Source organism: Mandrillus leucophaeus, unplaced genomic scaffold (genome assembly GCF_000951045.1).
Source record: "Mandrillus leucophaeus isolate KB7577 unplaced genomic scaffold, Mleu.le_1.0 Scaffold136, whole genome shotgun sequence".
NCBI classification, from domain to species: Eukaryota; Metazoa; Chordata; class Mammalia; order Primates; family Cercopithecidae; genus Mandrillus; species Mandrillus leucophaeus.
In genome coordinates this window covers 5,581,116-5,592,064 of record NW_012101321.1, presented here as the reverse complement: position 1 = coordinate 5,592,064, position 10,949 = coordinate 5,581,116, and the positions used below count along the sequence as shown (strand labels likewise).

The 10,949-nt window shown below is 43.1% G+C and overlaps 1 protein-coding gene across 1 annotated transcript in view; it reads left to right on the top strand.

Annotated features, from left to right (window-relative positions):
* The first annotated feature begins 6 nt into the window (after window positions 1-6).
* The window catches only part of ARHGAP10 (Rho GTPase activating protein 10), a 351,063-nt gene continuing 340,120 nt past the window's right edge, over window positions 7-10,949 (top strand). Inside the window, exon 1 of the mRNA XM_011973261.1 lies at window positions 7-184. Coding sequence (XP_011828651.1) covers window positions 31-184 — 154 coding nt within the window. The 5' untranslated portion in view covers window positions 7-30. The remainder of the gene's footprint in view (window positions 185-10,949) is intronic.

The following is a 10,949-nucleotide window of genomic DNA, read 5'->3' as shown; positions in this document are numbered from 1 at the left end:
CGTGCGCACCGCGCCTCGACCGCTGCAGTCATGGGGCTGCAGCCCCTGGAGTTCAGCGACTGCTACCTCGACAGCCCGTGGTTCCGGGAGAGGATCCGCGCTCACGAAGCGGAACTCGAGAGGACCAACAAGTTCATCAAAGAGCTCATCAAGGACGGGAAGAACCTCATCGCTGCGACCAAAAGTAAGCGGGGACGCGGGCGCGGACGGGGCTGCGGCGTGGCGAGGCGGGGAGGAGCCTCTCTCGGCAGGAGGCGGAGGGTCTCGTGTCCGGGGCCAGCAGCCAGAGGAACGGGGAATTCATTTCGGACCAGCCCAGCTCGCTCGGAACCCCGGGGGGGTGGTCCCTGGGGTCATTCCTTGTCGAGGCAGCGCGGCGAGACCCCATTCCCGCCCCTGCAGCTCTGCGGCGGCGGGAACTAGCTGCTGCCCGTGGGCCCCGCCTGGCTGCCGCCGAACACCCCTTGCTGACTGCGCGCTCCGCTGAACCGAACCTAGGCTCTCCTGGCCCGGAGTCAGGTTTCATTGCTGCCTAAAGTTACAATCTCTTTCAAAACCTTGGCATCTGTTTGCCTAGTTTTGTTTTGTGACTTCTCAAAAGAACTTTCCTGGGGATTCTTTGAAACCCTGCGGGGGTGTTGAGTTTTCCGGAGTCCCCTTAAGCTTCACCTTTTCCCTCTCATTGTCTGATGTTCCCCGACAGTTCTGTTCCAGGTCCCTCACGTGCCAAACCAGAAAGTCCACCTGGCTTTATGCTGCTTCCGCACATTCCTCCCCTCCCGTGCTGTGGAGGTTCAAAGATTGGGGTTTGGAAGGGCGAGCGGATAGCCTGCCCTCTAGCCCAAGCGGGCACTGCTTGCAAATAGGGAATTCCACCCGGGTTAGGCTTGGTGCCTTCCTCCCCTGAACTTCTCTGTCTCTTAAACTCGGAAGAAGACTTGAGATATGGGAGAGATAACTGTATTTTAGTGTAGTTGAGAGTCTTTCTAGGAGAGAGTGGGCCAAAATTCATGCAGAAATACTGAGTGAGTGATGCTGCTGGAAGATGGGGCGGAATTACCTCCAGTGAGGAGCTGGGCAGCCTGACCATCCCTTGGATCCATAACGCCTTTGGAGGATGGCGGTGAATGCCCCCTTTTCCTCTTTAAAAGACCTGCCCATACAGTAGGGACTTGGGCGGTATCCAGCCTTGAGGGGCTGGGTTCTTAGGGCCTTCATCACTCACCTAGATTCTCAGTTCAGTAATTCTCAGCCTTAGGTGTTCGTCCCTTGTACATTTGTTTGTAGATACCACCTCTGGGGAAAATCCCCCATCTCACTGTTCTCCCTACCGCGCCCCGCCCCAATTTTCATTAAGGGCTATTAAAACATATTGAACATACTGTCTCGGGCACCCAGCATGGTACCTTTTACAGTAAACATGCATTTAATGAATAAGTTGAAGTACATTTCTGTGGGAAGAATTTAGTGAGCCATCCCTGTAATTTTGGAAGCAAGTCACTCAACTTCTCTGGATGATCTCCAAGGTTCCTTTTGGTTCTCTGACCTCTTTGGTGTTGCAAAATCAGGATTGGGACTCACTTAGGGTTTTTTTGTTTGTTTTGTTTTTAAGTCTCTGCTGTTTGAATCAGAAATGGGACTCTGGGACATGTGACAAGTGGGCTTATTTGGTTGAGGGCTCTCCAGGCCCTTGACATCTGGTATGTGAGTTGGGTGGGAAGTAGGGGGGCGCTATACATATGGAGGAGTGAGCATAGAAAGGAGGAGTTGGGGGCGGGGGGTGCAGAGTGAACACGAGAATGAGGACTGAGGACTTTTTCTGTAACTTGGTGTTAATCAGAGTCAGTGGCCAGGGAATGTACCTTCTCTCTCATTGGTTGTAGTAGTTCCCTCTTGAGCTAGAGAGATGTGGGGGAGAGGCAGAGGGCAAAGCCAGTTTGGCCACTGGTAGAAAGCTATTTCGGTGACAGCATATTAGCTTTCCTGCCATCAGGAAACATGCCTTAGGTTCCAACAGCATCCAGTGCATCTGGGGGTCCAGATGTCAGCCTTCCTCCAGACTGTAGACTTTCTTGAATTTGTGAATTGGTATCTTACTCCTTTTGATTATCATCCTTTAGCATAAGAAACATAACTCGTAATCACGCTTTGAGAGTGATTGGAAATTCTTTTTTTTTCTCATTATGTTCATTAAGAATTTGTTTAAATTCTTTCCCAGAAGGTGACAGGAACACAGCTGTAGCTCACATGCCTTTTCCCGCTTGCTCCATAAAGTTTACTTCTAGTTCCTACTAAAGACGAAGAGCCTTGGTCTAAAGTCAGGGGACCTGAGTTTAATTGTTCTTCACCGGTTAGGGCTTGGCCATAGGAAAATTGAGCAGGTCTCATAATTCTTTTTGCGTTCAGCTTCCCCTGCGTACTTTTTCGGGAAACTAATAAGGTTCTGCAGTATTTGAAAATGGCTTGATGAGGTTATTTGAAATTGCAGTCCAGGTAAATGGTTCACCTAACCAGTTGAGCTTTTGTATAACATCAGAGAGTCAAGGAATGACATCAGGTGGAGGATCTACAGAAAAAATAAAACCCATTAGGTCAGATTGTTTGTATTTCCAGATATTTTACATTTTGTTTTACAAAAATGGCCTTTTGAGCATTTTGAGAATTGTGTATTTAAGTGATTTCTGTTTTTAATTGCCCTGCAAGGTGTCTCCTGTGTGCATTACATTCTTGGAAGATTTCAGTATGTAATTTTGATGTCTTGACACTTTGAAATCTTCCACAAATATTTAGAGTTTTGAGGCTTATGGGACCTGAAGGCTTACTGCTGAGTTCAATTAGATAGCAATCAGCAAATATTTAGCACCTACAATTTGCTAAATACTGGAATTAGATACAGATTTATAATAGGGTAGAGGCCCTTGCCCTTGAGTTTATTGTCCTGTAGTTGAATTTACTTCAATCTAAGGAACATTTTTGAACTCCTTACTGCACTGTGCTAAATTCTTGAAGAAATAAAGGATGTAGACACATACCTGTTACAAGGTTAAAAATTTAGTGACAAGTATCCTAACTTTTCCAGGGACAAGGGTTTGTATGTGAGAGTGGAGGAGGTTTGTTGGAAGTTTTGGAACTCACTGGTGATAAGGAGTAAAACCTTATCATACTGGAAACCAGAAGAAACCAGAACACTCGCAGTGTTTGGAGAAGAGTGAAGAGACGAGTTTGCTGGAATGGTGGTTTTTCGGGGAGTGGTAGACTGGGATGAATGGAGAGGTCAGTTTTAGATTATGGAGGGCCATAAAAGCAAAGTTAGGAATGTGGAGTTTATCTTGTGGAGAGTTACTGAAGGCTTTTCAAGAAGGCTGACATAATAGCAAAGAGATGGTTTAGAGACAGTATTGCACATTTGTGTGTAGGGTGAATTTGGAGATAGCACTGAGGGTGGGGAGGAGCTCCAGAGAGAAAAGCCAGTGATTTCAGTGGTAAAGTTGGAGATTATTCACTCAATTCAATGAATTCGTTGTTCAAATGGCTTTTTTAGTTTTCTTTTTAAAGTACTTTCCTTTCTTAGAATAACCAATGTGTTCTTTCGATGGAATTTAAACTTTTGTAAGCCTTCGTGATGTCTATGTAGTTTCAGTTACTTATGATTCATACAGGTAGATAGCACAGTTGCCAGAAACAGCAATAAGCCATGTATGCTTTTCTCATAAATTTTACATTAGGCAGTCTTGAGAAAGTGTACCTTGTTCTGTAGAGAAATATTTTTTAAAACAAATAGTCCTTACAGTTATTAAGCACTAATACAGTGATACAAAATGCTCTGTCGTAAACTTAAATTGTCTAGCTCTGTGTGTGTGTGTCGCCGAAGGGGCCCTCATTAGTGAGTCTGCTGTTACTAAACAGGTATGGAAAAGGATGTAAAGGACCTTGTTAGTGGCAGAGCCAGGACGAGAATTTAGGTCTTCCAAACTTGGTTTTGATACTTCTAGCCTCGGCATTTTAATGGTTTTTGCTTTGTTTCTCTTAGGAAAAACATAAGTTCCTTTAGGCTGTCTTTACGTTTACTGTTTCAGAGAAATATTCTTTTCGGGAAATTTCTTAAGTTGCCATTACATTAAACCTACTGAGATTTGGAAGACTAAAAATAATTTTCCTATTTTGTAAACTTGAGCCTTGGTTTCCTTTTGTTTTTCGTAAAATGGGACTGACTGATAGAGAAAGCCTTGAGGAATAAATAAAATGTTGTGAAAGTGCTTTGAAACACAAATGTAAAATGGTTGTGTAGACACTACTGCTGGTTCAGCCAACATTCCTTTTCCCCTCTGACAATCCAGATTTCATTCAAGTGTCTGCATCCTTTTCAGATGACTCAGGGGAAGGCATTTCAGGGTAATTCTGATTAATCTAACTCAGTGGTTCTCAAGCCTAGCTGCTCAATAAAATCACCTGGGGGAACTGTTAAAGCAGTCAGGGTTGAGAAACTAAACTCTAACTCAGTTACGATAAACCCATTTTCTGGGTTGGTAATTATTATAAGAATGAGGTTGTATTCCAGTTCTGGCCAGTGAGACATGACAGGAAGTCTTCTGGATACTTAAGGGAGAGGTTTCCTTTTGTCATAGGAGACTTGAAGAAAGATGGTTTTCTACTTTCCTGTATTCTCTTATGATGTCTGGAAGTGCTATGCACTACATTGGGCCTGAGCGGCATAGTGCGCTAACTGAATTTGGGTTCTTGATGCTGTTGGGAGACCTGTGGGTGTTTCTATGCTTTGAGTGTCTTGTTAAATGACATAAGACAGTTTTGAGTTGGGTGTTCTGCTACTTAATGCCCTAGGGTTTATTTTTTTATTTTTTATTTTTAAAATTTTATTTGAGATGGAGTCTCGCCCTGTCGCCCAGGCTGGAATGCAGTGGCGCAATCTTGGCTCAGTGCCACCTCCATTTTCTGGGTTCAAGTGATTCTTGTGCCTCGGCCTCCCAAGTAGCTGGGATTACAGGCACTCACCACCACACTCAGTTAATTTTTGTACTTTTTTTTTTTTTTGTAGAGACAGGGTTTCACCATGGTTGGTCTTGAACTCCTGGCCTCATGTGATCCATCCACCTCAGCCTCCCAAAGTGCTGGGATTACAGGTGTCAGCCACTGCGCCCGGCCTTAATGGTCTAATTTTGATAAAGTGGTGTAATTGTAAATTTTGTGATTATGCTCCCATCAAGTGGAATTTAGAGAGATACAGAAAATAAAATGCTATTTTAAAAAGTTAATAAATTGCAATATATTTTTTTCCCGAATGGAAAGGAATACTTATGCACATTCTTTTTTTTTTTTTTTTTTTTGAGAGAGTCTTGCTCTGTTGCCCAGGCTGGAATGCAGTGGCGTGATCTCGGCTCACTGCAAGCTCCACCTCCTGGGTTCACACCATTTTCCTGGCTCAGCCTCCCCAGTAGCTGGGACTACAGGCGCCCCCCACCACGCCTGGCTATTTTTTTGTATTTTTAGTAGAGATGGGGTTTCACTGTGTTAGCCAGGATGGTCTGGATCTCCTGACCTCGTGATCCACCCATCTTGGCCTCCCAACGTGCTGGGATTACAGGCTTGAGCCACCACGCCCGGCCAGCACATTCTTTGCCTTAAAGAAGTTACCATAGAGCCCCTACAATTTGGGACATCACCTGGGATAAGTCAAACTGTCACTTGGGGTTTTATTACAGTGGCTGGTCTCCAGTGTGAATGTAGACTGGCTGTGAAAATAATTAAAATCAGACTTGAGCCAGGGTAGGGACCCAGACAGGCTTGAAAAGCTTGAAATGCTTTACTCACTGCAGGTGGTCTTTACTCCATTTAGGGTTGTTCCTATTTAGAGCCTGCCACCAGGCCACCAGCTGAGCCATGTTTATTTAGAACAGATTTTTACTAGCCAGTCAGCAATCTCATGTTCTCAGTGTCTTTTTGTCACATTGCCTTTCTCTGTCCTCCCGTCTGCTGGGGTTCCTTTGACCAGCTCCTTTTTGCGTTTTTGTTTTTTTTTTTTGAGGGGACTGGGGTACATTGTAGACTTTTGGATAAAGAATACATAGAGGAGGGTATTTTTGTGTTTAATCTTTAAAATAGCTGATGGAATATAATATAGAAGATTAAGAGCGTAAGCTGAGGTACTGGTCTGGCTGGATTCATACCCAAGCTCAACCACCTGTTAACAGGGGATCCTTGCTCAAGCTGCTTAGCTTTTCTGTATCTCTGTTCTCGTCAATAAAATAGAAATTATAATACGACCTACTGTATTGGGTTAAAAGTAGGATTTGTTAGTACACGTAAAGCATTTAGTGCTCACAGATGAACAATTATGATGACATATCTAAATTACAGGCATATGTTTTAATATCAAGGCCCTGTTCTTGCCTCAAAATAGCTGTCCTGCACCCTAGACCAGGTATCTAACCTTTTAGTGTTTATTACCCCTAACAGTATATTTCTCCAAAGCACCATTACCAGTGACTGAGAAACAAAATTGTCAAACCCTGGAAAGCCTTCCAAATTTTGATTGTAGTTCAGGATGCTGGAAAATCTTGAAAACACATTGGTGGCCAGGCTTGGTGGCTTAAGTCTGTAATCCCAGTACTTTTGAGAGGCCGAGGCGGGTGAATCACTTGAGGTCAGGAGTTCAAGACTAGTCTGGAGAACATGGTGAAACCCCATCTCTACTAAAAATAAAAATAAAAAAAAATTAGCCAGGTATGTTGGCAGGGGCATGTAATCCCAGCTTCTCGGCGGGGGACAAGGCAGGACAGTGCTTGAATCTAGGAGGCGGAGGTTGCAGTGAGCTGAGACCACGCCACTGCACTCCAGCCTGGGCAACAGATGAGACTCTGTCTCCAAAAAGGAAAAAAAAAAAAAATACACTGGCAAATCAGAGCTTAGTGGTATCTTGGGAAAATATTTTCTAGAATTTATTTTTTATTCACAAAGGTTTGAAGATGAAGTAGATTGTGTTGCTAAGGTCACTGCAAATCTAGTAAGCAATCTACAGTGGAGGTTCAGGCAGTCAGCAGCAGGCCTTTCCTCCAAGGGGCTGATAAGGAAGAGTTGATGACAGAGTTCAGCTCAAGGTATTGACATGACAATGTAAATGACTGCAGCCTTCACATACTTCAAATTACAGAGATACTGCTTGAGGACGTGAACTCAAAATTAGGGTTTCCAGCGTCTCACATGCTGAAATCCTAACAGCTTCTATTTGCTATGGTAAATTCACAATGAAAAAAAGAAGACAGCCAGAGACATCCCTAAGAGGGATTTTCCTTAGAGCTGTTAGGTAATCCTGTTCTCTACAGCAGAATCCTCAGAGTCCCCTGGACAAATTCCCAAGGAAGCTGTTTTGAATTCTGTGACTTCAATAGCTGTTTATCACCTTATATTTTAGGCTTTTTTTTTTTTTTTCTTTAGACAGAGTTTCGCTTTTGTTGCCCAGGCTGGAGTGCAGTGGCGCGATCTTGGCTCACTGCGACCTCCGCCTCCCACATTCAAGTGATTCTCCTGCCTCAGCCTCCTGAGTAGCTGGGATTATAGGCGCCTGCCACCATACCAGCTAATTTTTGTATTTTTAGTAGAGATAGGGTTTGACCCTGTTGGCCAGGCTGGTCTTGAACTCCTGACCTTAGGTGATTTGGTTGCCTTGGCCTCCAAAAGTCCTGGGATTACAGGTGTGAGCCACTGCACCTGGCCTTACTGGGTTACTTTTTTTTTTTTTTGAGACAGTCTTGCTGTGTTGCCCAGGCTGCAGTGCAGTGGCGCAGTCTTGCCTCACGCAACCTCCACCTCGCAAGTTCAAGCAAGTCTCCTGCCTCAGCCTCCCAAATAGTTGGGATTACAGGTGTATGCCACCATACCCGGCTAACTTTTGTATTTTTGGAAGAGATGGAGTTTCACCACGTTGGCCAGGCTGGTGCTGAACTCCTGACCTCAGGTGATCCGCCCGCCTTGGCCTCCCAGGCGTGAGCCGCCGTGCCTGGCCACTAGGTTATTTTTAATGGAATTACATTTCAAAGACAAATAGGCAATTACAAATTACCTGATAAAGAATGTTTTACGTGGTGGAAAATGCATATAATTTAAATAAATTTAATAGTAGCTTTTAAGTATTTACTGTCATTTTTACTTTGTGCTAAATTCAGCATAAGCGCTATGTTAAATTAAGAATTTACTCAGTAAAGTCAGAGAGATTAGTAGCTTGTCTAAATCACAATTTGTCATTGGTGGAGCTGGAATGTGAACCTAGGTTTGTCTGACTCCGAAACCCGTAACCACAGTCATGAGCTGTCTCTGTGAAGGGGTGTGACCATGGTCTTCTGCTAGGGGAGTGATGATCAATCGTGGTTATCTAGAGTGTGTGTATGTTTGATCTAGTTAGGATATTCTTTTTACCTCAGTATGATGACTGATTTCAATTTTGTTAAATTTTAAGGCCCCTCTCGGGTCATTCTTATAATTTAAAGTGCTAATTTGTATTATGAGTACAGTATGGACATTCCAAGGGTTGGGTTGATTTAGGATCCATTACAAGATATGGACCTCCACTCTCTCTCTCTCTCTTAATATCCACCTTCCTCTTTTCCTCCCCATTCCTTGTTCTACTCTTCAGTAGAGTGACTTTTAACTTATTCTTTTAGTATTAGGCTTGTTTTTCCTTTAAAGAGTTTGAGATACTTTAGAAATATAAAAAGATAGTCTCACGATAAACTTCATTTATTCCTCCCCTGCCCCAGCTTAATGAAAGCGTCTTGTATACCCATTCTTCTCCCCAAGGGGTAGGACCTAACTCAGATCTGGTGTTTATTATTCCTAGGCATTTTGATACAGTTGTGCACATCCGTAAACAATATATAATGTGTTTGCACATGTTTAGACTTTGTATAATGGTTTCATCCTATACTTTTTCCCACCTGAATATATTTGTGAGATTCATCCAATTGGATGTATGTAACTTTATTTCGTTTAGTTCAACCTCTTTTTCCTACAAGTTACATTTAAAGGGACTTTGTTAATTGATGTTCTATGATGATGTACCTTCTCCCTATGCATTTTTTAGATGATAACACTAAACATACTTAGAGAATATTCATGATGAAAGCCTTATTGAAATTAGTTTTATAAATTTAGGATACTAGCTTTCAAAAGAGTCAGTAATTAATAAACTCATGAATTTTAAGGACATTTAACCCATTTTCTTGTTGGTATTTTGTTACCAGCCCAGCGTGGATAATCAGAGTAAGGCAGTTCATGTCTCAGGACTGTACGAGAACTGGTTTGAGTCAGAAACAAAAAATCTTTAAAAGCCATTTTGCTTCATTGAAATTAGACTTCTGACTAGAAAGAGAAAAATGATGTTTGTATAAACACAATGCACGTGGAGAATTCTGGTAACTGTCAAGCTAGTTGGGGTGGATGAACATGATTTTCAGGCAGGGACTGGATGGTATCCTGTGGTAAGCCCTAAAGCAAACACTGGCAGGCCTGCTTCCCTTACTTATCCTAACACAGAAACATAATTTCCAGGGGGATGCTTTTGTATTGTGAAGGCGTTGATATTCTCTTTATATACACACGCACACACGTACACACACACACACACACACAGAAAAACACCAGACGTTTTACATTCTAAAGGTAGGCATCTTCGTGTCTTTCTCTTTACACACACACACCCCCCCCCACACACACACACACACATCCACACCCACCAGGCACTTTACATTCTAAAGGCAGGCATCTCTGTAAACTCTGAGACTGACTGGAATCACACCCCAAGTTGCTGCCATTGCGAGACCTGACTCCCTGGTCCAACTAGAATTTCCTCCCTGTGTTTCTCAGGAAGATGTCAATCCACTGCCACTTAATATTTCAACGGTGAGTGTGATTTCTCTGGGCTTGTTGACTTGTTCACCCACAGGCATCTTCTACCCTCACTCTCGGTGGCAAGTCATGGTGAGGTGTGTGGCTGGAGGAACTCCATTTGGCCACGGCAGTGTCACCTCAGGTCAGAAGACAGGATGTGGAATGGTCTCTTAAAAAAAAAAATGAATGCTTTCTTCTCTGACTGTAAAGTTGGCCTCACAGTTTATTAGCTGTGTGACTTTGGGCAAGTTACTTAAGCCTTCAGTGCCTACATTTTTCTTTATTAGTAAAATGGGCCTAGTAGGAATTCTGTCTCACTGGGTGGTGGTATTTAATCCTCACATTACATGTTAAAAGATCTTAGGACTCTGCCTGGCTATGGTAGGTGCCTATTATTTTTATTATTATTATTAAAATAACTATCTTCCTTTGGTTGAACTTGGGCACAGTTGTGGCTTTACCCATAGTTACGGTAGAAATAGTCTGTGAACACATGTTCTTTTTTTTTTTTTTTTTTTTTGAGATGGAGTCTCGCTCTTGTAGCTTAGGCTGGAGTGCAATGGCACAGTCTCGGCCCACTGCAACCTCTGCCTCCTGGGTTTAAGCGATTCTCCTGCCCCAGCATCCTGAGTAGCTGGGATAATAGGCACCCGCCACCATACCTGGCAATTTTTTTTTTGTATTTTTAGTAGAAATAGGGTTTCACCATGTTGGCCCTGAACTCCTGACCTCAGGTGATCTGCCTGTCTCGGCCTCCCCAAGTCCTGGGATTACAGGCATGAGCCACCGTGCCCAGCACATGTTTTTTTCTTCCAGTCTAACCATATTTTGAAGCACAGAACTGAATATAGGCCTGTCATTTATTTATGCATAGGAGAAACCATCCATAATAGTGTGTTGAAATCTGATGTATTACTGAAAGCCTTTGCTTTAAAGTTTTGGGGACAAAGCCAGAAGTACAAGGGAATACAGTGTTCTTGATATGACATTCCATTTATTTGAAAATTGGAAAGATTCTCTGCCATGCTGACAGATAGTTTTTTTTTTTTTTT